The following is a 27,224-nucleotide window of genomic DNA, read 5'->3' as shown; positions in this document are numbered from 1 at the left end:
CACTGCCCCAGTGTCTGTGACCATTGGTTATGCTAATATGCATGCACACAAATCCTTTGGTTGATCTCTAAACCCGCCCCCTGCCCCCCCCTGCCATTTGTCTCTGGATCTATTTCTGTTCATCAGTTTATGTTGATCATTATAACCCAAATATGAGTGAGATCATGTGATATTTATCTTTCTCCGACTGGCTTATTTCACTTAGCCTAATGCTCTCTAGGTCCATCCATGCTGTTGCAAATGCTAAGAGTTCCTTCTTTTTTACAGCAGTGTAGTATTCCATTGTGTAGATGTACCACAGTTTTTTAATCCACTCATTTGCTGATGGGCACTTGGGCTGTTTCCAAATCTTAGCTATGGTAAATTGTGCTGCTATGAACATAGGGGTTCTAATGCAATATTTGTTTAAAACATGACTCCCACTCAAACACAAATGACTGTGGTAGACTGCTTGCAAAAAATGGCCTTGATTAGTCACCCATTCCTGGTTGTAAAACCTTTAAATGTGATCTTACCCCTCCTCTCACCAAGAGATGAAGTCTCTTTTCCCACCCTTGTCTCTGCCCGGCCTTGTGACTTGCTTTGGAAATGAGGATGTAATAGGAGCAATACTATGCCAATTTCAAATCTAAGCCTCAAGAGACTTTATATACTTCTGTCCTCTCTGTTGGAACCTTGCCACCACTATGAAAACAAACTCCGAACAGTCTGCTACATAGTGAGGGACCATATAGCTCAGTCAGGCACCAAAGATATGAGAGAGAAGGTGAGTAGACACACCTACCCAATCTGTAGATACTAGATACTAGAGGGGGCCCAGCTGAGACCACCCTACATTGCCAACTCACACATTATAAGCTAAATAAATGGTTGTCAAAAGCCCCTACGTTTTTAGGGCATTTTGTTACACAGCAATACCTAACTGCCACAATGGCTGAGAACCTTATGACTCATTCATTGCCAGTGAGGCCACAGTGATGACACTAATGTGACTTACACCTTCTGCTGTACTTTGCAGTCTGGGCCAGGATCACACCATCACTAAACACTGTGCACTATGGCCAGTCATTCTTCATTTATTACAAGGGGAGGATTTAAACAGAAGGGTGATTTAAAAGATCCCTCGAGCACAATTCTGTGCCTGTGAAACTTCCGGTGCTTGGGCTGCCAAATGCATGATCTCCTACCACACAGCTCTTCACTGAAGACATGCCACTTCCTGGCATGTGAAGGGTGGCCCAGGTGGGTCTACAGGCGAAGGAGATGAAGGTCACAAGAGAGCCAGGCTGGATTCCTCCTTACCTGCTGCATCCCGCTGGCCTGCCGGTCGCAACACAGGGAAGCCGCCAGCAAACAGATCTCCCAGGGCAGGGGGCGTGCTCCCTCCTCGAGAGTTTGCAGAACCTCCTCCTTCTTTGTTGGCTCCTTTAGAACCTTTAGAGAGAAGAGGCCAGTAGATGAGGACTTGGGAGCAGAGCGAAGCCGCCAATTCTCACCCAGGCTGTGGTCGGACCCTGCCTGGGACAGCCTTCCCGTCTGCTCACCTTCAGTGTTACCCTTCTGACGGCATCTTTCCCAAACACCCTCTGCCTCGATGCCCTGCAGACTGGTGCCCGGGCCTGTGTGCTGCCCTCGCTGGGTCTACCAAAGGACCAGCCATTGGTAGCTGATCATTCTAAAAAGTGACCGGAACCCAGGGGCCTATCCACTGCCAGTTAGTAGATGCCAATGGAGGAACCGGCGGCGCCTTTCAAATGAGAAAACCCAAACATCATCAGTGCAGGGCTGGTCCTATTTTCAACATGACTGTGGCGGTGGGAGGACTAGGCAGAGAGAACCCGCAGATTTAATGCAGGCCTTATTTGTAACTTCCTGTCCACAGAGCCTGGCCCCGAACTGCAGGCAGGAAGTGAAGCCACGCACTGACTTGTGCTTCAGCATTTTCCTTTCCTGAGCTCTCCCTGCCCAGCCCCGCACCCATCCCTGCACCTTAACGTCTACGGAAGAGAAGGCTAATGAGCTCGAAGGAGAGGCATCACTACTTTCAGCCTTCCGGACGCGTGTGATACCATCTACTTAAGATGAGAAGACATTTAGCTGAGACAAGGATTCCTGGCAGAAAACCGTGGTGACCTAAAGCTAATGTGCTAATGTGGAGAAATTAAGGCACAGTGCCCACTGGTGGACGACCATGGCCAGATTATTCTGAATACCGGGATTATCTATTACCTGCTCATTGCAATGATTAGGAAGTGAGTGTTCCTACAAAATGGACTTCTCTGTTCATTGGGCTTACCCAGTTAGTTAATGGGTCTCGCCAGAAACTAATTTTTATTGTAATTGTTGGAAAGATTTCTTAATTTGTCTATCCTTGTGTATTAACATATATAATTACAGATACTAGATACAATTATATTTTTAGGACTATCTTTGAGAATTGACATCATGCTCACCATTGAAAAATGTGTGAAGACATAATAATACCTGGCACTGATAAACAGTTCCGCATATATTATTTCAACCTTCCACTATCTTGACACACACAAAAAAGAGCGGGTATCATTATCTCTCCCATTTTGCAGGTGAGCACACTGAGTCCCGAAGAGGTTCCCTGGCTGGCCCGGTAGCAGAATCAGAAGTCACCTGACCCGAGCCCAGGGCTCCGTTCACCCGAAGACATAGAAAGCTGCAGTCCTCTGAGCCTGTGAGAGGATTCTGAATACATCTTTTTCCTTGTGCAAAACAGAAACTTTGCCCTTTTTAATGTTGAGACTTTATGTTTCCTCCCATTGAGTTTGGGACTATTTTGACACAGTGAAGTTTAAATGTTACCTCACAATGGAGAAACACAAAGTGTTATATCCTAAAATGAAATATCTACACTAATAAAAGAGAAACATGGTAATTGGTGTACGAACGCTACCCTTCCCATTGGCTAATCAGCGTATCCTTATGCAAATTAACTGTCAGCCAAGATGGCGGCCGGCAGCCAGGCAGCTGGAAGCTAACAGGAGGCTTGCTTGCTGTGGACTCCAACGTTCCCCGCCTGCCTCTGAGCTTCAGTTGGAAACATTGTAACATTTACAGAAGATAAACAAAACTCCAGAAACCTCCTGTCAGTCAGCCGGGATCTCAGAGCTGGAGTCGCAACATTGTTTCGAATACAGAAAACAAAGGCCAGAAACCTGCTTTCAGCGGAGCCTCAGAGAGAAAGCCGGCTCTCAGCTCCAGTGACAGCCATAGAAGGTAAATAAATGCCAGAATAAAAAAAAAAGAAAAAAAGGAGAGGTTTGGAGCTCCAGTCGCCCGCCAGCCTGAAAACGGCCCTCAGCCCCTCACCCAGACTGGCCAGGCACCCCAGTGGGGACCCCCACCCTGAAGCAACAAGATGGCCGCTAATTTGCATACTGAAGGCAGGCGGCAGCAGGCAAGGCTGTCTGCGGTCTGGGACCCGGATCTGTGACCCTGCCGGGCGGGATCAGCGGAGCCGTGAGGCCTCCTGGCACCGGGATCAGCGTGACAGGGGGCAGCGCCCAAACCCCCTGATTGCCCTGCGGCTCTGTGGGTGATAGAGGGCGGCGCCCCAACCCCGATTGCCCTGCGGCTCTGTGTGTGACAGTGGCGGCGCCCCAACCCCCCCACGGGCCCTGCTCTATGTGAGACGGGGTAGAGCCATACCTCCCCATCGGCCCTGCCCTGAGTGTGACAGGGTGTGGCGCCTCAAATACCCCCCCACCCCCACGGGCCCTGCTCTGTATGTGACAGGGGGCGGTGCCCCAGCTCCCCTATTGGCCCTACTCTGTGCGTGACAGGGAGGAGCTCCTCAACCCCCTGATTGGCCCTGCTCTGTGTGTGACAGGGGGGAGCTCCCAAAACCCCTGATTGACCCTGCTCTGTGCATGACAAGGGGGAGCTCCCCAAACCCCTGATGGGCCCTGCTCTGTGTGTGACAGAGTACGGAGCCCCAAGCCCCGATGGTCCCTGCTCTGTGTGTGACAGGGGGCAGCGCCCCAACCCCCTGATCGGCCCTGCTCTGTGCGTGGCAGGGGGTGGCGCCGCAACTTCCCTATCGACCCTGCCTTGAGTGTGACAGAGGGTGGTGCCCCAACCCCCCAATCGGCCCTACCCTGAGCGTGACTAGGGGTGGCATCACAACCTCCCCATCCGCCCTGCTCTGTGCATGACAGGGGGCGGTGCCCCAACTCCCCAATCGGCCCTGCTCTGAGCATGACCAGGGGCTGCACCTAGGGATTGGGCCTGCCCTCTGCCACCCAGGAGCAGGCCTAAGCCAGCAGGTCATTATCTCCTGAGGGGTCCCAGACTGCGAGAGGGCACAGGATGGGCTGAGGGACCCCCACTCCCCCCCGAGTGCACAAATTTTTGTGCACCGGGCCTCTAGTTAGTTAATAAAAAGGAATGAAGGACTGGTTCCTGCTACACGGATGGACCTTGAAAACATGCTGCTCAATGAAAGCATCCACAGAGGCAGAAAGCAGACTTAGTGGTTGCCAGGGACTGGGGGATGAGGGGAATAGGGAGGGACTGCTAATGGATATGGGGTTTCCTTTTGGGGTGATGGAATGTTCTGGAATTAGAAGAAGGTGATGGCTGCAACCACACTGTGAATGTTTAAATGCCACTGAACTGAACACTTTCAGTGGTTAAAATGGTGAATGTTATAGACTATGTATTTTATAATGACTGTGATATTTTCAAGCACGTGTAGAGTGATGATAACCGAGGATGCCCTACAAACGGCCAGCACCCCTGGAGGGACGCTCCGACGCTCGCCCGCGTGGCCTGCACACTGAGCAGGTCTGAGAGGGTCCGATGCTGTCCCGGTAACAGACGTGGCCCCTGCCCCGAGCGAGCGGGGGGTGTCTGGCTGAGCTCCCATGCTCCCGCCGCTCAGGGCGGTCCTGGCCCACGTGCGCACTTACTCTCGATTTGCGGGGCACTGCGGTCATTGATCTGCGTGACTTTCCGAAGGCGAGTTCCTTGCTGGATATCAGCCAACAGTGCACTTCGACCTTTGGGATCGGCCTTTCTCAAGCTGGAAGCTTCTGTACTCACCTGTAAGGGTGTAGGAAGGATGCGATTATAATCACACAGAACATGTGCAGAGAAGCCCAAAGTCCTGTCTGCTGTAAGGTTTACCTCCATAGTCCACCTTACCTGCGTGCCCTGGCCGCACCATTCCTAAGTCCATCTCATCCTGATCTCTAGGCGTTTACGCCCAAGACCCGGTGGACACTTAGCTCCTGCTGCTTACACCCCTCTCCCTGGGGACCTAGAATGGACTCTTCCTTATGCTCACACTCCTGTACGTCTCAAGAAAGTCTAAGTCACAGACCCTCTTCCTCCTCATAGTTAAGGCCACATGCAGGCCTGGGTTTCATTCAGTCCGGGTGCTCCTGACCCAGGCTGCCGGATTCTGAGTGATCACCCTGCCCGGCATCTCAGGTCCCCTCTGGACCACGCCCTTGCTGACCCCAGCTTGATGACGGAGTTAGTCCTGTGGCCCTGTTGTGCCCTGGGCTATACTCCTGAGTGGCACTAAGTAGCGTGCAGTCCCCTGGTACTCATGCTCCCTGCTGTGGGTGGCCCATCATGTCTCACAATGGAAGCAGGTTCGGCCTTGAGGAGCTGGTTTTGAGGGAAGGATGACAACCTTCATATGAGCACGCAGCAAAGGGGAGAACTGGGACCCAGAGGGGTCATACAACTGGGGAGGAAGGGAGGGCAGGGGATTTCAGGAAGGTTTCGGGGCTGCCTACTCGGTGCCTGGGTGTGTCACTCTAAGCCTCATAAAACCCGTGAGTGTCCAGTGAGCTTGCCTTCATTTTACAGATGAGAAAACTGAGACGATGAACTTGTCTGTTCAAGGCCACAGGGCTGGGCTCAAACCCAGATCTGCTAAATCCCCAAGGCCATGTGCTTTGTACTTGCCATCCAGGGCATGTGCCATCATTGGGATAAGTGTCTCACTGACTGCTCACTTGCTTCATAAATATATTTGTGAGAATAACCTTTATCCTAACTCTGCAAGTAGCCCCGAGGTCCAAGGGTTTCACTTCCATTGCAGCTCAAGCTGACACGGCAGGGGTCTCCATGGGCTATCAGAACCAGCGGGCACCAGAAAGTACACATGTAAGTTGATGGCAAATAAGGGGGTGGGGGGTGGGGGTTGCATTGGAAGACACAGCCAGGAGGATCCTCCGAAGTTGGAGGGTTTGTACCATGTGACCTGGAGCTGGTTAACCATTTCTCAAAGCATGAAATACATGTGTTTTCAGTTTTCCCCTTAAACAGCACCACCCAGAGGTCTTTTCTGACCCCCAGGCTAAATAAGTCTACCCAGTGTTCTCGCTCAGGGTACCATATGCTTTTTCCTCTGCAATTTTTATCACAGAGGATACATTTTTATTTCCGTTTTCAGTGTGGAAATTTCCATTTGTGCTCGTGACTTCAAGGTTCACCATCCCACATTTCTCTCTTATCAGGAAAAAGATCCTGTTCATTTTGTTCATCAATATGTCTCCAGAGAGTAGAACAGGACGTGGGCCCAGACAAGCTCAATCACTGTTTACTGGGTGAATGAATGAGTAGTGAATGATGTATGATACGCATGTACAGGGAGTTAGGACATATATGCATGGAGTTGGGCCACTACATCATACAGCATATGACTGAGCACCCATGTGAGTCTCACAGAGAGGAAGACCCCTGAGAATTCAGAAACGGCCATATTTGCCAGGATGAGCTGAGCAGGCTGCAAGGAAGACATGAGACCTTAGAACAGGGGTGGGCAAACTTTTTGACTCGAGGGCCACAATGGGTTCTTAAACTGGACCGGAGGGCCGGAAAAAAAGCATGGATGGAGTGTTTGTGTGAACTAATATAAATTCAAAGTAAACATTATTACATAAAAGGGTACAGTCTTTTTTTTTTTAGTTTTATTAATTTCAAACGGGCCGGATCCGGCCCGCGGGCCGTAGTTTGCCCACGGCTGCCTTGGAAGGTTCTTGAAATATAGATAGGACTCACGAATCTTTGCAGTGGCCTTTTTGTTTTGTTGTTGTTGTTGTTCAGAAAAGGACAAACCAGGTTTGCTTACTAGACAGTCAGAGATTCCTCAGTGTCACAGACTAGAAACAAAGGCAACTGTGGATTTAGCTTAAATGTGCGGAGTCAGCATTTTCCTGGGCTGACTACTGCATGATGAATCGGAAAGACACAAGCTCGGAGTCGGTTCTTATTGCCTGCAGACATGCATTTTGAATCCTTTAGAGGGGCTCACGGTCAACAGCAGAGTTCTGAGCAAGGGACCCCAACCCTATTGCTACATCGTTTCTGGGAATGCATGTAAGCACACAGCATGCTTAAAACCCCCACACATATAAAACATTAACATCAATATGTTATTTTAAACTACAACATTTTGAGATTTTTAAATTTTATTTTAAAACTAGAGGCCTGATACATGAAAATTCATGCAAGAGTTAGGCCTTCCTTCCCCTGGCTGCCAGCACCGGCTTCCCTTTGGCACCCAGGACCTGGGCTGCTTCACTCCGGAGGGATGTCCGGAATGACACCCAGAAGGACATTTGGTCTAATTAGCATATTACCCTTTTATTATTATAGATGTTGTTCATAAATTATTAGTGACAGGAAGAAAGGATCAACAGAAGTATCACGACCCTAGACAAGAGGGTAGGAACATTTTCGTAAGAACCTGACCTTGTAATCTCAGATATGTGTTACGGTCAGGGGTCGGGAAGAACGTCCTTTGCCACTTTCTTCCTAGTTGCAAGGCGACCAGCACCGTGAATTATAATGACAGTCATGACCCGGCTCAGGTGCTGGACCCGAGGAAAGTAGAGTGAGAAAGGGGCGTTCTTTTGCTTAAAGAACTAGAGATGAGCACACCCTGGCCCTAGTGACCTGTGGGGGGTCATCTTGACTAATTTAGACTCAATTTTTAAATATATTATCAAAATTCATCCCCCCACCCCCCACCTTGCCCACCCCAGGCTTTTCAGGGGAGGGCTGTGAACAATGTTGTATGTCCTTAGGGTTATGCTTTTGAACAGATTCCCGACTTAGCAAAGGTCTCAAGATGTTCTTGATGAGTCCACATGACAGGTTTCAAATCAGTGGGAGGACATGGCAAGGCACGTCATGTTTGCGTGACGCAGTCCAACTCTCGGGACTAAATTAACAAGCCTCTGTGACTGCTCAGCTTGCTTTCCTGCTCACCGTGGGCCCTGGTGGTTTTCCACTAGAGGGCCCTCCTCCCCTGGTATGACTATGTGTCCTCCAATCCTTTCCTGGGAGGTGGAAAAGAATGAGTAACTTCAGGGCTAAGGTGATCATGCACATGCAGGCTGAACAAAAGGGCAGCTAAGGGCTTATTCATTTGAACATGGAAAACTAAAGCACACAGAGACAGTGGTTCCTGTCATCTGCAATAGTTACTAACAATTAAATCAAAATTTGCTTCTTAAAAATCTACAATCCTAAGAAGTCTTGTAACTGTGGTTACAGGATACAGAAACAGGAAAGAGATTTCCAAACAAACCCCGGGTTTATTCTATGCAAATCCCGATTTTTGGCAACTTTACTAAAAATATAATCAAGGAAGAGAAAGCCGTTCCTGGACACTTTTCCCAAGGCAAGTCGATCCACCGAACCCACCTGCTCCCTTCCCTCTTCCCTCCAAAATGAGAAACCAAAGCATCACTCCACAGTCTCCTCTGGTTCCTCTGTGTTAGTGTTGTCATGGGGTGTGACAATTTGGGGGGGTTCCACACAAGGCTTTTGTGGACTCCGTTCTGCTATAGCAAGTTCCAATGGAATAGCCCTGATCCTAAAAAGATGCAGAGCAGCAGAATAGTAATGCAAATTAGCCCACTGCTGGGGTTGCTAAGGCTGAAAAGCTGAAGAGAACCAATAAGATTAGAAATACAAAAATGAGTGGCAGGACTCACCAACCAAGGGCGATAAATCATAAAAGTTTTTGCATACCCATTTGTCTTTCCAACAAATGACTCCATCAGGTTTCAGTGTAGTTTGGGGGGAGGAAGGATGGCAGTTCAGCCCACAACGTTGAAATGCCCAGTCTTTCTGCTATTTGTCACCTGGCCACCAAAGGCCATGACCACACCTGATTTGAATACTGCTTTCTGTGCAAAATACTAATACAAATCTAGCCAGTTGACCCACACCTAGCAGGCTGTTTGTCTCAGGATGATCTAAAGCCTATCATTTTCCTACAATTTCAGCCTTGCAGCCTCTAAAGATACTTTCTCCATGTGGCTGTCACTCCTAAAATTGGTCCTTAGGTTTCCAGGCACACAGCCTGCTCATGACCCCAGACCTCAGCCTCCTCCTGCCTCCTCCAAACTTGGGGGCAGACCAGGCAGGTGTCGGCAGCCAGGGTACCTGCATTTCATGAGCACATGTGAACCCCAGGGACAGCCCGCATGGCCCATAGGCGAACACAGAGAGCCTGGACTCCAGTGAATATTTTCAGACAACTGACTCTCCCCAGCCAGGCCTGACACAATGTTCCCTGCAACCCAAATGTGTATAAGTCAGGTCGTTCCAGGATGCGGCATATTGCAGTCGAGTAGTTCTCTGTCTCATTTTCAGAAATGCAAAGAAACACTTAAAATCTGTGCGCAAAAAGGATGGACCCGCTAACCTTCTTTAAAGTCTGCTTTATTGAGCAATGGACTGTTACCTAGACCAGAGAGCTGCCTCATACATGTATGTATACGTGTATTCCTCATTATTTATTTCCTGGGCCTGAGCCTCTGAGCTGGTCCCACAAGGGGTCCTAATAACTTGGAGGCTGCCCTGGCGGCTGTATTGAGAGCACCCGCTGTCTGAGTCTCCACTCTCCACCACCTCACGGACTCAGCCATCCTGCCCCAAGCAATCCTTCCACCTCATTATATATTTCTCGCAGAGTTTAAGCTGCTGTGGATTCTTCACGGGTTTCTTTCCCACTCGCAAGCCGGTGCTCGTGTGTTTGCCCCTTCTATGACCACTCCTACCCCCGTCCCGGCCCCCCACCCTGGCCTCACCATACCTGCCAAGGCATTTACTTCTCTTTTTAAGCTTCACATCAAACAGAGTTTACTTTACAAAATCCTTTTGTCCTTTTAACTTCTTCAACCTAATCTTTTCCTCGTATGATCCCCAAGCGTCTTGTCATTTTCTACTGCACTGTTCAGATCTGGCCAGGTATTCTAGCTTTATATATTGGCGTTTCCCTTCTTTTTGAGTGGAAATTCCTAGCATGCAAAAACGAAGCCATACCCCTTTTAGTATCAGCATGTCTTGCTTTTTTTAAAAAAAAAAACAAACAAAAAACCACGTGAACAGTCTATCAATATTTTGTGGAAATTAACTCCACAGACACCCTCGGCCCTGGGTCCCTGCCATCTGCCTGTCTGCTCGGACAGAACTCGGAGAGAAGCTGCTGCCTTAAGGCTCTGCCACGCCCCGATTCTTCACACGCCCTCACACTTTTTATCCTCTGGTCACTGTCCTGAGAAATGAGAATTTAGTTCAGCACCTTTCTCTCTCTTCTGATGATGCCACTACTCCTAGGCTTATAAGACTAAACTGAAATTAGGAGAAAACCTAATGTTAAAACCTAGATTGGATCTGGAAAGAACAGCCTTGTACACAACAACAACAAAAATGGTCAGCAAGGGAGTCAAGGGCAAGGGCCTGGCCAAGTAGGCTGGGAACTGCTAGTACGTAACACATGGTTTGAACAGCGCCTCAAATCTGGTGGAGGTTTCCTATCTTTTATTCTCTTAGACAAAAAGTACTACCAAAAAGAAACATGTTGGCCCACCCCAACCCTCCCAGCAGATTCATTTGTAAACTCTATCAAGTTCAGCTCATGACCTCAGCAGGACTGTTTTCATTCCAAGCTTGAAACCTTGACTCCTTTCCCTCCTCCATTTGAAATAACCATGTTCCCTGGCTCCTTCTCTTTCCTATGACACGCAGGTGGTTCTGGAGTCTGGGTAAGAAGGCTGCACCATGCAAAGGGTGACAATGACAACAGCAATAACAGAGCAATGAGAAGACAGCTGTGTGTGCCAGGCTCTGTTCAAGTATTTTATATGCGTTAACTCATTGAAAGGGCACTTGGACAGCCCCTTGATGTAGGTACCAGTTGTGAGTATTAGGTCCGGTTTACAGATGGGGCACAGAGAAAAGCAGGCTGTCTATCTACTGCTAGTCAGTAAAGAGCTGAGACGTGAGCCAGACGCGTCATAATCACCATGCCGGCTGTACAGCCTCTTAGAAATAACACCACCTAGGAAACTGGTGAAGGTGAAACACCCAGGAAATACATGGCAAGCCTGCAGCTGGGGGAAGGAAGCGGAAGCGGTCCAACTGCCCTCTGGCTGGGACCACGGTAGATATTGCCTCACAAAGAGTGTGACAGGCAGAGCAGGAAAGGAGGGGGCAGGGAGGGCACCAGAAGAAAAAGGAAGGGCGGGGAGAGAGAGAGAGAGAGAGAGAGAGAGAGAGAGAGAGAGAGAGAGAGAGAGATGGATGCTTCTAGGAAGGCTGGGGCCCAAGGAGCTGGGCCTTTGCCAGGTCGGAAAGGAGGGCCAAGGCTGCATGGTGGAGTCTGATTCGTGCACTAAACGTGAGCCAGCAGCCGTCTTGGCAAGGGGAGCACTGCGAGCCCTTCGAATGGAAACTGCACAGAGTAACCCTATGCTGTGAGGCCGATACCCCCAACTGTAAATAGCTGGTACTTAAACCTCCCTGGTCAGGTAACACAGAACCTCCCTGGGCCAACCTGCTGGTCCGCCTCTTTCTTTCCAAGTGTCAGCCCCTATCCCCTTTCACACCTCCCCACTGGCTGCGGGAGGAATGAGGGCTTTCAGCACGTGGCCTGCCTTGGTTAACAGAAAGAGGTAAGCGCTGTGGACAATGCTCAAATATGAAAGGAGACAGACAAAGGCAACAAAAATAGCCAAGAGGGGGTGGGGAATTCCAAAATTTCTAGAAAGTTGAAGATATTTCCAAAGGAGTGTACCTATTGTGGATAATAATGTAGATGGATCTAGACTTTTTCTTCCCACAGTCACGTTTCTAGGTCCTCTGTATGGAGAATGCAACAGAATCCTGTGGGTCGGACTTGGATTGGATCCTAGAGAAGCAATGGCCCACAGCTTAGCCCAAGGACAGCACCAAAAGGGTCTCACTGCTGGGTCTGATGCCACTCATCCCAGAACCCGCTTCCAAACCTCTCTGGGTTGGGCCCCTTGGTTACTGACTTGGCTGCTCAGCATATTGCGCTATAACTCTGTCATTACTCTTGGACCTACATCAAATAGAAGTAAATATAGAAAATTATTTCCATGCTATGATTTTCAGGAAAAGCATATGTTCTTCTTCTAATCCTTCTAGCACTGCCTAATTGAGGCTAATGCTCTCATCATTCAATGACAAATATTCACTGTGCCTCTGCTATGGGTGGGACAGGGCAGGGGGAAGCCAGACACTTCTGCATATTACTTGCTGTGTAAGACTCCGAGATGTGCCAGCAGAGCAGAAAGACCTGGAATCTGCTCTATCTTTGGACCTGCTGGCATTTATGCAGCATAGATAGGTCACTGCGGGAGGAGCTGAGTTTGCAGCCCTAGACTTAGGCTTCCAACTGGCTGCTGGACATCTCTACGTAAGGTCCCACCATCACGTTAAACTCAACACACCCCAAACAAACTTGCTATCTCCCCCATAGAACCCACCAAAGACAGACAGACAGACACACACACACACACACACACACACACACACACACACAGACACCTGTTACTCCTCTTGTGGTATGGATGTCAGCAATATCCTTCTAGTCAACCAGGCTCAAAATCAAGAACTCCCTAGATCAGCGGTCGCCAATCGGTGGTCTGCGGACCGCTGGTGGTCCGTGAGGTCCGAAAGGTTGGTGACCGCTGCCCTAGATCATACCCTTGGCATTGTATAAGTCCTCAAATTGACCTACTATGAACTTTACTTCCAGAATGTATCTCTAATTCCTACCACCTTCCTAGTTTCTCCACCACTTTTTATATTCACTTTTCACTGATATGCAATAAACAATGTCTTAGATATAACAAATATGCCAAAAAAATCACTAACATAAAATAAGTTCTTTAATGTGAAAAGACAGTGGGAATTAAAAATATTTTTGTCATGAGAATCACGGAAGGGGCCCACTGGAGCACCCAACGTGTGACTCATACAAGAGACTCTTATTAATGACATTCCTGTGTATTTTTAATAAAATGGGCCCCCCTCAAAGCCTCCCTTAAAAATACAGCAGCATCTGTTGAACTGAATGCCTGCAATTCTAGAGGAGAGCAGAAATAAACTGAAGGTCGAGACAGCTGCAATGAATCAACATGAAATGCAGGCTTTCCTTGTTATGAGTAACCATCCACATGACTTGGTGACAATTATGACAGGGACAGAACTAAGCTTAAACGGAGTAGGCCTATCATCAGAGGAAGTGAATTGTAATAGAATGAAGAGGGGGTCTATTTTTAGCTCATTTCCCTCAACTGTATTTTTTTCTGAGACCTCCTAAAATGAGGCCTGCTGGTTGAGGCTGTATGGAGTCAGTGGTGTAGGCTGATGCAGCCAATGCTTCTGAAGACTGAGATATATCCCCACCCAGTGTCCTTCCTCTGCATCGATGGATCCCTGCCTCCTTGGCATCTCAGAGAAGTCAACACTGCAGAGGAAGGGCCTCCAGCCGGCTCAGGGACAGGCCACTGAAGGACCACCAGGCTCCCGGCAACATGATGACAGCCATGCCCTTCCAGGCTGAAGACTGCTCCGACGATGGAGCGTCTGGAAGTCACAAGACTCATTAAGGGACAGAAGAGAATCAACAACATCAACAGCTTTTGATAGGCCAGCTGCTACTCCAATCTTTAGTTCATTTAATTCCATTTTAAGAACTGACAGGACTGGTACTGGCAGAAAATATGAATACTTTATAGGAAAATATGACTACCTTATAGTAAGATGCTATAAAAGTTAATGCATCAACATTTTTTTAAAATCACATTTAAAAATTCCACTGATCTGTGGTACTTGTTCTGTTCATTTTAAGTAACAACGCCATCAAAGGAATGGTTTTGAAAATGCTGAATCTTTAACAAAACAGAAGGTGTAAGTCTTCATGAAACATCTGATGCTCGTAGTGGGGGAGGCTGTGCGTGTGTGGAGGCCGCAGGACTAAGGAAACTACTTTTTGTTCAATTTGCTGCGAACCCATAACTGCTTTAAAAAATAAAGCCTATTTTTAGAAAATCATATCATATGCCCACACAGAGATACATTCTAGTGTTTACATGGAAGTATTTTAAAGAAAATAGAAATATGAAAGCAGTCTAGTAACTGAAGTCAAGGTGTGGGTCGAGGGAGAGTGGAAGTCCCAGGTCACACCAACGGCCCACGGCTGGTCCCAGAGCTGGGCCTGGACAGTGGATTTCATCACTGAATTGGTGGTGGTGCCTCTACAGAGCTTTTGATCTGTTTTGTTAACAAACACATTAGATGAACAAACAAATCTGCAGACGCAAAGTTCTGCGGAAAAGTTGTGGAAGCAGAGTTCTAAACGATGGCTGTGTCAACTTCTGGTAGAATGAGGGGGAGCAGAGTAATTTTAAAAAGTTCACTTATTTATATGTTTTTCTCAAATAAATTGGGAGAAATGGTGCCATGGTTCTTTTTGAAAGAAAAACAACTGGGTCTAGCTTCTGAAATGCTGGGTTACCAGGGAGCAAAGCTTAACTGCACTACCTCACAGGCCAGGGCCCAGGGGCGGTGAGGGCGGCATCTTGGGTGCAGAATGAGGATGTAAGTGCCTGGAGGGGCCCTGGGTGCCTCCCCTCTGTCGCCCACTCCCGAGGAAGGCAGCCGTTTTCACCTAACCCAGGACTGAAGTCCCTTATCACGCAGTTCTGGCCCAACCCACTCTCCTTGTTCTTGGCTGCAATGGATACAAATCACTTTGTATTCTTATCTTTTCATGTGTCTTATCTGAGAGAAGAGACCAATGGGCTTCACTCATTTGGGATTACAGCCTAGCATCATGATATGCAAAAACAAAAACAAACAAATAAAAAACACATAACAATAACAAACCCACCAACAACCCCAAAATAGACGTTAGAGTAATTTATGCCTATTAACAGGTAGAACTCAAGATTTGGAAAATAAAATGGGATGAAAGTTAGAGAAAAGCTTTATTCCTCAAGCTTCTTACAGTGCCCACAAGGTGCTTACATGACACGGATCTGACCCCATCAATCTTCTGTCCAAGGGGATAAGCCCATTTCACAGTAAGAGCCAGTGATCCAACAAGGCAGGGTAAATGTAAATAAAAATAACAAAACTCAAATCAAAATAACTAGGCTAAGAATGACCCCTTTACTGGCTTTTAAAGAGAACTAATGCTCAAGTGCTTTACTTCTCAACATTTTAAAGGAAGAAGGAAACCAAGTTATTTTAAGTAGGACCAATATTTAGCGAGGGAAAAATTGTAGTTTCTAAAGATAGACAAGGAAGATATATAATCAGGTAGGGATGTGGAAGAATGAACAAAGGGGAAAAGAGAAATATGTATGATCACCCCATACACACAAATGAAGGTGAGGAGTGTGTGTGGTGGGTATACAGGGGGAAAGACAGATAAGTAAAGTCTGTGGGGGAGATATCTACATCTACATCTATATCTATATCTATACCTATACCTACATCTATATCTATATTTATATCTACATCTACATCTATATCATCTATATCTATATCTAATGCATACATAGATCATAGGAGAGAAACACACAAAAGAGGGCATACTGAGAGATAGATAGGGCTGCCACATAAAATACAGGATGCCCAGTTAAATTTGAACTTTAGATAAACAACACGCATTTTTAGTATAATTATGTCCATGTTTGCACTTATACTAAAACAATGATCTGGTTTCATTGTTCAATTCATTTAGTTGTTTAACTGAAATTCAAGTTTAACTGGGCGTCTTGCATTTTCATCTGCTAACTCTGGCAACAGAGAAAAGTAACAAAGAAAAGGGAGCATGAGAGAAAGTAAAGGAGACGAGAAAAAGGGAAGGAGTACGAGGATTTGTAAAAAAGTGAACTTCCACTTCTTGTGGTTTCTCTGGTACCGTTGCAAGCTTTACAGCATTCCGTAGTTTACACGAGGACCCCTTGAGCTTACCCGTTTACCTATCCATACCTTTTACCCATCCACACCAGCCATACTGGAGGGCCATCATTCCAGCAAGAAACCCTGAGGAACAGAGAGGCACTGAGAAGGGAGTCGGCAGCCACTACCTGGCAGGTGAGCAGAGCCATTTGCTCTGTGACGGCTGACAGACCGCCCGTAATGGATGCTAAAGCGACCTAAGGTTGCAAGGAATAGACACGACTCTCCCTATGAGTGTCTAGAAATAGAAGCTATCTGCCCATTGATTCTGGGATGCAGCACACTCAGCAGTTTATGGCGTCAGAAGCAAAGACCTTGGAGGCCTTCACAGGGTCTGAGAGGCAAAAGGCCGCTTCTAACCAGAGCTTCTGTGTTTTTCTAAACAGTAGACAAAGTGAGACAAGACAGAACGAGTAAGGATAAAACAAGAAAAGCGCAGAAGAAACCTGGGGAGAGGATGCAGGCACAGCAGGGGAGTGAAGAAGATACAAGATGCAGGTTCTGTCTGGGGACGGCTGACCCTGGAACTCCCTTTCCCCAGGGACCTTCCCCCAGGGGTGGTGGGACAGCAGAGGACAGAGGTGGGCGGCACCGAGCTGACGGAGCTGGTGTGCGGCTTCTTCACCAGCCTAACAGAGTGTCACAGCCTGAGCGGCTTAAACAAGAGAAATTTATTTTCTTACAGTCCTAGAGGCTGGAAGTTCAAGATCAAGGTGGCCGCAGGGTTGGTTTTCCTCTGAGGCCTCTCTCCTGGGCTCACAGGTGACCATCTCCTCCCTGTCATCACATGGTCACCTCTCTGTGTGTCTGTGTCCTGAGCTCGTCTTCTCATAAAGACACACCAGTCATATTGGACCAGGGCCCGCCCTGATAACCTCATTTAACCTCTCTCCTTCATAAAGACCCCATCAGTCACATCCAGAGGTTCTGGGGATTAGGACTTCAATGTATGAATTTCAGGGGAGGATACAATTCAGCTCATATAACATTGGGTCTGAGACTTGGTGGCCATAATCCGCCTCCCACTCCTGGGAACCTCTGACGTTTTCCTAAAAGACCTTGCTGGTTGTGAACGAGAACCTGGCTTAGGTCAGTTCTGCCTCAGGCCCTCTGCACGCCTCAGTGCGGCTGAGTTCCTCATATGCAAAACAGGACACCCAAGTTGACCCTGACCCACTTTAACAGTGTGTCAAGGTCAAACAGATGTTAAAAGCAGTCCACCTGTTGCCACACACCGTTAATACCCATAATCACTGGTAGACGTTAATACTGCACATGAGAATGTCACGCTCCATTTTCATTTCCAACTGCATCTCTCTGAGGATTAAAGAGCTGAGCCACAGCTGACACTCCTTTTGAGGGCCTCAGAATAGGGTCCCATAAATACAGAGGACATTCTGGGAGGAGTGCACCACAGCCGGCCGCATTTCACATTCTTTCTCTGCTGATGTCACCACCAGCAGGCGGCTTGGCTGTGTAACCTGAGCTCCCGTGTCACCGATGAACCCCAGGGGGCCTGGGCTCTCATTCATTGAGTGGGAATTTCCTGAGCAGCTCCTGAGGCCACGAGGCCATTCTGTGAAGGGCGAGGCCAGCATGAGCTTCCTCCTGAGGGAGTCATCTTCATGCTCAGCGAAGACAGGCAGTAACTGGTCACCCAGACTGTAAGGTGCTTAAACTCAGTAACAGGTTGTCCAGACTGTAAGGTGCTTAAACTCAGTAACAGGTTGTCCAGACTGTAAGGGGCTTAAACTCAGTATCAGGTCACCTAGACTGTAAGGTGCTTAAACTCAGTATCAGGTCACCCAGACTGTAAGGTGCTTAAACTCAGTATCAGGTCACCCAGACTGTAAGGTGCTTAAACTTGGTCAGATCCTCTCCAGACATGAATGCAGCAATGAAATGTGAGCTGTAGCTTTACATTTACTCCGAGAGGAAGGAATGATGAAGGTGAGAACTCCTCTGTATCTGGGTGACCTTGGTTGGAGAAGAGCTGCCAACTGGGAAAGTTTTGCTTTAATAACTCCCACAACTGTCCTCTGTGCTTTGTCTGAGGAGAAATGCCAGATAGGGCTCGGTGTCCTTGTACCAGAGCCAGAACAGTAAATGCGACAGTTTCACAAGCCATTTTTGTTATCTGGAGTTTGTGCTGGGCCTCAAGGTTCACCTCTGTGCCATCAACCAGCTTCAACAATCATCAAACTCACAGCCAATCCTGTTCTATCTTCGCCCTAACCTGCTTTTCTCTGCTTATTAAAAACATATATCGAACTCTGGATGATATATATCTATATATGAGCTCTTCAAAATGTAGCAAGTATTGTTAAATAAAATTGACTATAATTTCTTTATATCACCCAATACCTCGTTAGTGTTCAAATCCTCCCTGGTCACAAGTGTTTAAATGAAACTTTGAGCCAGGTAGAGACAGACCAAGCTGTAGCATTTGAGTCTCCGCTTCCTGGAGCTGCCACAAGGTGCAGAGAACAGTTTTCTTTGCTTTAGGGAGGGGCTTCAGAGCCAGGCGATCGAGAACTCTTGCATGAGCATCACCATTAAACCTTCCAGAGACCCGTGTGCCCTTCCCCTAGGCAGCCTCCTGGTCTGCAACCGCGGAGCTGCTTGTAAAGCAACAAATCAAAGAGCAGCTGAGAAAACAAAGCCTCCTCTAAATGTTGGGCATATTTGCACCAGGCTGCCATTTGCACCGAGTGGATCCTAAAGGACCCTCGGATCACCATGTTGTGCCTGCTCACAGCCTCGGCCCCACAGCTGAGGGCCCATGGCTCAGATCTGTGGCTGATTCCAGTACCTCCCTCTACCCCCCGCTACCCCCGTGGACTCAGGCCACTCCACTGTGTACAAGGCATGAAAGAGGAGAGAAGGCAAATCACGTAGCTCCCCAGAGTCATGCAGCAGCAGCTACTGGCATGGTGGACTTGGAACCCCGAAAACCTAGACGGGGTCACCTCTGCCCACCTGTTTTTGAGTCTCAGCTTCCTGGAGCTGCCACAAGGTCTTTGCTGCTGGCCTGACTGCCCACTTTGAATAACTCAGGCTCCCAGCCTTGACCTTGACTTCTGACCTCCCACCCTGCATGGACCTCAGGGGCCTTTGCTCTCAGTCCCAGATCTGGTTCCTCGCACAGTTCTTTCCTGGTCCCTGAAATAACAGTGGCTCCTGGGTAAGCACAGCTTCGATGGTTATTTTAGTAGATCCTCACAAGGACCCCATGATTCGTGCAGTCAATGCGTATTTGCCGCATGCCTACAACACGCCAGGCGCTGCTCAGGCACTGAGCAAAACAGACAGAAATCCCTCCCTGCGGGGCGCTCCCATGCTCGGGGTAGTGTGCACTGGGAGGGGGCGACTGTTATTCCCATTTGCAGATGAGGAAACTGAGGCTCAGGGTGATTAAGTAATTAGCCTGACATCAAATGGCCCAACTGGGATTCAGTTTCTAATCTAAGGTGGCTTGGAAGCTCACATTTTTGTTCTGAATACACCACCTTGCATCATTACACGATCCCTCCTGACACCCACAGCTTGGCACAATGAGCGCTGAGCGGGTGAGAGGGGCACAGCATGCTTTTGCACCTTCTGTATGTGCTCCAGATGGAGCCCTGCTTTCACCAGCTTGCAAACACATTCACATTCCTCTACGGTGAACAGGCCTTACAGAAATGGAAATTGATTGCTACCATGTACAGAAATGGGTACACCGTGTTGCTCTCCCTGATTTTTAATTGTCTTTATGTAAAGCAACGGTACAAGGTCTATTCTCTGGAAACAATGGGGAGGATTGTGCCAAAGGACTTTTTATGGCTTTAAAAATAATACCTGGGTGTTATCCTCTGCTGTCCATAAATGTGTTGCTTCTGATAAAACTGCACTTGGTGTATAAAACATGCCTCTTACTAAAACTCGAATGTGTTAACGGTGTTCTGGCAGGACCCACGATAGGGCTCAGGCAGGTGGCAGGTGTCACGTCATGGCTGGTTTGCCCACAGTGGGTTTGCCTTGGGAATGACAGTACCTCCCCTAAACTCACTAGTTCAGGAAGTGATGCTAGACACTGAGTGTGTCCTACGTGCCTAGACCTGACCTAGGCACGCACCCCCGTCCCAGAGTCACTCACTAACTGCTCACTGGCCCCGAGTTCCTTTCATCTCTCGACGCGTCCGCTCAGGAGAGAGTCACAGCATTAAGACATGTCCAGTCCCTGGAGCTCAGAGCAGCAAGCTCAGGAAGGAGAGTAATTCACTCAGAGGACAGGAGGGCTCCCCAGAGATGAGACGTCGAGGATCCCATATGTGGGAAGTCTGTCAGGACGAAGCAACGCAAGGTACAAAATTCTGGTCTGGGAATAACCAGGTGTATTCTCAGGATTTCCATGACTGAGCCGCGATCAACGACTTTTTACATTTAGTCCCAGCATCTCGGACTTTGCGGAGGATCGAAGTCCAGGCTGCTCTGGACTCAGGTTCTCATCTCTCCAGAGGCAGACTGGCTAATTCTGGGCAGCAAAAGCTCAGTTCGTTTGCCTGATGGCTTGGTCAAGGTCAGGACAGTGTGGCCACTGAGCTCAGAGGTACTTACTGTCCCCACTGTGCCCACATCACTAGCAGCAGCGATCCCATTTTTTTCTGAGCCCATCAGCAGCCCAGTGTAAACTAAAGACAAAACAATACTGACTTCCTTTGCATCGTATCTGCTTCTTTGATGCCGATTCTCTGCTGTTAACCCTCGGTTTTATTCAGAGGGTAACTTGCAAAATGTTTTTTTTTTTTTTCTATTGAAAAGAAGAAAAAAAAACTTTTAAATGGAGAAAAAAGATCAATAAGCAAATGGGGAGAAATGATGGAAGCACAACGCAAACAGAAAAGAGAAATCTGAGCAGGAGGCCTGGGGACACCGGAAGAAATCCGGCTGTCGGGGTGGAAACCACTGACTTCCTGGCTTTTAGATTCAAGGGGTGGGGGCAGGTCTGGATGAAAGGACAGCGGTTTAGTGGTTTGGGGAAGAAGTGCATGTCCCAAAGATCCCTGCTCCAAACCGAGGTGGCCCCCCAGGTATAACAGTGCACGTACGGAAAGACATCCTGGGTAGGGGAGTGTTCAGGGGCAGTTGTCTAGAATTGTTAGTGACATTGTAATTCTAAAGATTTCAAAGGCCAAGAGCCGGCATCTTCGGGGTCAATGAAAGCTTTGGTGAGCAGTCCTTGCTAGAGGTGGCAGAGGTCTTCGTGCACGGTCCGATGGCCTCATACCTTGCGTGGCACCTTCCTGCCACCTCCCTGGGCTCAGACGCCGAGCGAGAGCGGCTGCTGGGCCTGGGCGCCCAGGAAACTTGATAAAGGCCTTTATCAAGCGCTGGCAGGCTTTTCTCACCGAGCCCGGGCCTGGGGAGTGCACAGTGTGCCGCCAGCACACACCGCAGCCTCCGCCTCTTTGTCCCCGCAGCCCCTCCCAGCTCAGGGCTGAGAAAAAGAAACGCATTTCCATACGCCCTGAATGGCCCTTTGGACGCATGAGTGGCAGGTCTGCCACACCTCTCCCGGGTTCCTCACTGAGGCGCCTGACTGCTCTGCTCGCAGGTGCAAGCCCGCCAACCAGGGGGAGAATTAAGTTTTTAAATGGACTGGAGGACAAAGGTGTAGTTTTGCCAACTGTTAAGCAGAGAACAAATGTAATACTATATCCCAATAGCTTGGCCTAATGCAAAAGCCTTCTCCTTGTCCCAGTGGCCACTGGCAAACCTGGGTAACTGTCCCCGGTCTCTTATTAATGGCACTAATCAAAGCACCAGTGTTGGGGGAACCTAAGTGAGTGACAGCATTTAAGATTTTTTAAGCCTCTCATTATTCCCAATGCACCAGTAAACATGCAAATTACCGTTTGCAGAACATAGGGAAATCTGCAGTTCTGCTAAGCCCCCATCCACGTAGCTCTTTTTAAACCACAGCAAACACAAAACGGAAAAAGGCTCTGGTGGGGTTTCAGATAAGACTCCATTTTACGTGTTTTCGGTAACAGATTGACATGTTTTTGCACAGCACACGAGCTCCTGCCTCCTAGAGATGCTGGGAACCGTCCCAGTGTGACCACAGCTGGTATTTCCTGACCCTGTGCAAGGCCCACCTCGCCCATGCACCATGCGACCCTCAGACTACAAGGAGAAGAATCATCTCACGGAGTCGCCTGGATGCAAAGACTGGCAAGCAGGAAGGAGGGAACCGACGGCAAGGGGCCACAATATGCCTTTCATTGTCATTTCCCTTAAGCATTTTTATTTATTTTTATTTATTTATTTTTTATTTTTTTATATATATTTTATTGAATTTTTACAGAGAGGAAGGGAGAGAGATAGATAGTTAGAAACATCGATGGGAGAGAAACATCGATCAGCTGCCTCCTGCACATCTCCCACTGGGGATGTGCCCACAACCCAGGTACATGCCCTTGACCGGAATTGAACCTGGGACCTTTCAGTCCGCAGGCCGACGCTCTATCCACTGAGCCAAACCGGTTTCGGCCCTTAAGCATTTTTAAACTTCACCCCCGGAAGAAGCAGGCAGAAATACACGGCACCAGGGTGTCTTCCTAACTTGGGAGTTTTGCTTCTCATGGTAAATAAATGGGTAGCCAGCCAGTTTCCCCTTTGTTTTTGTTTTCTGTTAATCCTCACCAGAGGATATTTTTTTCCATTGATTTTTTAGAGAGAGTGCAAGGGAGGGAGGGGGAAGAAAGAGAAAAAGAGAAAGAAACATCAATGTGAGAGAGACACATGGATTGGTTGCCTCCCACACTCTCTCTGACCTGGGCTGGGGATCGAACCTGCAAACACAGGTACATGCTCTTGACAGGGACTAGAAGCTGAGACACTTTGGTGCAAAGGACGATGCTCAAACCACTGAGCAATGCAGGCCAGGACCCCTTTGTTTTTAAATAAAGAATGGTTTCCTCCTTAGGATGTTTGTGAACTTGCACAGCAACACTGAAAAATAATGCTACAAAAACTTACAGCCCTGTTGTTAGGCTTTGCCTGGGGAACCCAACTCCAAAGAACCTATCAGCTGGGCAGAGGCGCATGTATTCCCTTCCTCGTGTGGAGACAGTGTTGTGTGATCATGACGAGAAAACAAATCATAGGCTGTCACCACGCTTGTTCTCTCACCTCGGACACTACCAGGGGGTCCAGACAGAAAACAAAAGTTCAGTCAAATTCTGCTGCATTTCAAAATCAAACACTTGAATATATATATATATTTTTAGATCTTTTAAAAAAAGCTACATCCTGTAACCAAAGCAACAATGACAATATAATTTTAAGTGGACCAATGCACCACGCAGGCGATTTTATATTGTTACTGGATTTTAAATGAATGAGAAACATAATAGAACTCAAAAGACAGGGGAGTTAGGGGGCAAGAAAATTAATGAAACAGGATGGCGAGGACTGTTGGGTTTAAGCCTGCTCCAAAAATCGGCAGGCTCCACTGGTCCTTCTTCTGGTTTATTACACACACGTTCTTGGAAAAAGAGAAGATGCTCACTAAAGAAGAGGTGGAGACCAGGATGGGAGGGGCAGGAAGGGAGAGGTGAGAGGTAGAAGGAAGAAACCAAAAGCTTTTAGCCCTGGTCTAAGCCCCAGATCTTCCCGAGCTAAGGTGAAGCTAGATAGGACGCTTTTCATTACAGACCATCAGACATGTCGCACAAAGATGACATATATTAACCAAAGACTGCATGTAGTAATCTGCCATGCTGGTCCACAGCATGGATGTTTACAGTCCTGAGCACTGGTTATGAAGAGGGTTAGCTCCATTTCTGAGCTCTATTTACACAGATGTTTGCATGCATCTATTCATTCATTCATTCATCCATTCATTCATTTGGTCAACGAGGAGAGTGCTTGTTGTGAGCCAGGTGCTAGGAACCGAAAGACTACAACCCATAAAATGCAGACTCCAGTCCAATAAACAGAATTAAAAACTGATGCGTGCTGTGAGGAGGGTGTGAATGTATGTTATACATTCCAGTGTGGGTGTGAGGAAGTGATGCTCCAGGGAAGTGACACCTGAGCAGAGCTGAGCAGAAAGGGTTTCCGGGCAAACAGCACAGCTATGCTCATGCTTTAGAGTAGAAGACACGAGGACAGGGCACAGTGCGAGGTCTGAGAGGCAGGCAGGGGCCAGACCGTGTGCGTGGAACGGGTGACTGTCAAAAGGGGGATGGGGAGTCCTTGAAAAGGGATGAAGAGAGGCATATGTCCTAATGCAAGGTCCCTGGCTGCTGAGCCCAGGAAGGCTGGAAGAAGCCAGCCGTCTCATAGGGCAGGTGTTGGCAAACTTTTCCCGTGAAGGGCCAGACAATAAATATTGTAGGCATTGTGCGCCAAGAGGAGAAATCATGGATTTTATGTAAGTACTTTAAAAGGAAAAACGAAGTTCCATAAAATTCTTATTGATGAAACAAAAAATAGAACAACAATGAAGAATAATAATAATCATTGAGTACAATTTTAACACTATAGGTTGCATAGAGACAAAAACGGAATTTTTTTGTTGTTGTTGAGAGGAATAACAAGTTGCTTAATTTGTGTTCTGCTGTGGCAGCATAAAAGCAGCCATAGACAATATGTAAATGAGTGAGCATGGCTGAGGTCCAATAAAGCTTTACTCATGAACCGAAATTTGAGTTTCATATAATTTCATATGTCACAAAGTATTATTTTTATTTCAACCATTTGAAAATGTGAAAACTATCCTTAGCTTGCAGGCTACCCCAAACACTGGACCATGGACTTAAATGTCTTTCAAGAAAAAGAATTCCCTAATAAAATTTTATCAGAATTAAAAATTCTCTTCTGATCTCTGCTATTACATATATTACATAGCTAATTTCATTGTGTTTTTAATCCACCACTCCATGTCTACTTTCCATAATTGGCATAGTTATAAATATAATTTTTAATTACCACTATGGCATAATGCAATTTTTAATTACCAGCATGACCTACCACATTTCACATAGTGCTCATAAGATCAAATTTTTCACTAGAATAAATGGCATTGCCGTGCACATCTTGGATAAATTCCTTTTGGTTCCTTTAGGGTTAATCTTTGTATCGGCCTCAAAAATAAAACTACTGGATTTCCAGGGGAAAAGTATGATACGCTCAAGACCACTGTTTTCTGCCAGAGAACACTCCAGAAAGGTTCATTGAACACTGAGTTCCAGGTATTTGTGTGTCACCAGCAAAGTTTTAAAAAAGGGCTGATTTCCCCAAATCCCCAATAATGAGGGTTTTGATAAGTTTACTTATTCTGGCGAAGTTTACAGGTGTATTATGGTATTTGAAGTGATTATAAGTTGCTTTTCTTGGTGCTAGCCAGTCTGTGCAAGATCCCTGTGACAGTTTTATGTATGTTTCCTTTACATATAAACTGTCCATCTCTATCCCTTGTGCGGTCAAGTTCAGCAGTGGAACTTCCAACTGACTCCTACACTTTCTATTCCCTGGTCAGAGAGCTTTCATATGGAATTCATCTATGTGATTTCTTTCCATTCTTTTCCAGGGCAAGGGCCAAGTTTCAGGCAGGTCTAGGTTCGTGGTAATTCAGATACAGAGGGTGTCAAAGGTAACATCATAAGGGGTGACGTCCCAGGCACACTCGTGCTCTCACGGTCGCCTGTGGCCATGCATTGGGACCTCCTAACCAACACTCCCATAGTCACGTCATCTGCACACCTGAGGTCATGTCATCCACACCTGGGGGGCGGAATGCATAGCGGGGGAGGATGGCAGGTGAGGCTCAATTCCCAGCTCAGCTGACTTGGCTCATAGCATCCCTACCAGCCCTGCCTCTGCGTGCCGTATCGCCATGGCATCCGTATCTTCCATCTCCCACTGAGAACAGGAGCCATCTGTTGCTAAGCACCCTACAGGGCACAGAAGAGCCCTCCATGACAGAAAGGATCTGGCCCCAAATGTCAGTGGTGCCAATGCTGAGAATTCCTGTTCTCAGACTAAACAACCACCCTCTCCGTCCCTCTCCTACCCTATGCCCTGACCAAACTATTAAACCAAGAGAGAGCATCCGGCAACACAGATGAAAGGGCCTGGCGTGGAGAGGGACATTTCATTTAGAGATTTCTATTTCGTTGTGGCGTTTCATAGGACACTTCCCTGACGTGGGCCCAGCACCAGGCAACCGAAGCCCGAGGGTTACCACCATCCAATTACACACTGGAACCTGACTTTTCGGCATGCCTCATTGGCTGCACCCTTCAGAGGTTTCCAGTGAGAGGGAAGAGCCGATTAGGGAGACCCAGGAAGCCGGCACGGAGCAGCAGGAATCAGAGGAGAAATTACCTAGAGGTCTGTAGACAGACGACACTGAGGTTGAGGGTGGGGGTGGCCGAGGACTCGGTAGAGAAAGACCTGGCCAGCCTCTTTGGGAATCAGACCCTGGAGCTGCCAGGACCAGCTACCTGAGATGCCACCTGTCACAGGGAGCTCCGTGGTGGCTGGTTCCGAACACGTAAAACCTTCTGCTCAAGTGTATTCAAAGCAGCTTATGTGGGATAGTCAATGGGACAGAAAAACAGGCCTTACCGGGGGTGCTGATGGCGGGGGAGGAGGAGGAGCTCCCAGAGGCGGGGGAGGTGGAGGCAGAGGAGGAGGTGGAGGTGGCGGTGGCACTGGCATATGTCACGGCGTTGGTGTCTCTTGCTTGTGAATGGTCCCAAGAGAATGGCTTCTGCTCTGAAAAGGAGAGAAGAGAGTTTTAAACGTGAATGTCTTTATTCATGCACAGGTAATTCATGTCATGCAGACATACGGATATTATGGTTTCTTTCTTTCTCTCTTTCTTTCTCTCAATAAATACGGAGTGTCTATTGTGAGGCAGGCATTGTGCCCGGTGCTGGAGACTG

At 47.8% G+C, this 27,224-nt stretch overlaps 1 protein-coding gene across 1 annotated transcript in view; it reads right to left on the bottom strand.

Moving 5' to 3' along the window:
• WIPF3 (WAS/WASL interacting protein family member 3) overlaps window positions 1-27,224 on the bottom strand; it is a 61,733-nt gene that overhangs the window by 16,145 nt on the left and 18,364 nt on the right. The window contains 3 exon segments of the mRNA XM_070424500.1: window positions 1,303-1,434; window positions 4,941-5,073; window positions 26,905-27,054. Of these exon segments, the coding sequence (XP_070280601.1) occupies window positions 1,303-1,434; window positions 4,941-5,073; window positions 26,905-26,997 (358 nt within the window). The 5' untranslated portion in view covers window positions 26,998-27,054.

The sequence above is a fragment of the Myotis yumanensis genome, unplaced genomic scaffold, assembly GCF_028538775.1.
Source record: "Myotis yumanensis isolate MYYU_CA2020_CCGP unplaced genomic scaffold, mMyoYum1.0.hap1 SCAF_9, whole genome shotgun sequence".
NCBI classification, from domain to species: domain Eukaryota; kingdom Metazoa; phylum Chordata; class Mammalia; order Chiroptera; family Vespertilionidae; genus Myotis; species Myotis yumanensis.
The sequence above is the reverse complement of the archived record's forward strand: the minus strand, read 5'-3'. Positions and strand labels throughout refer to the sequence as shown.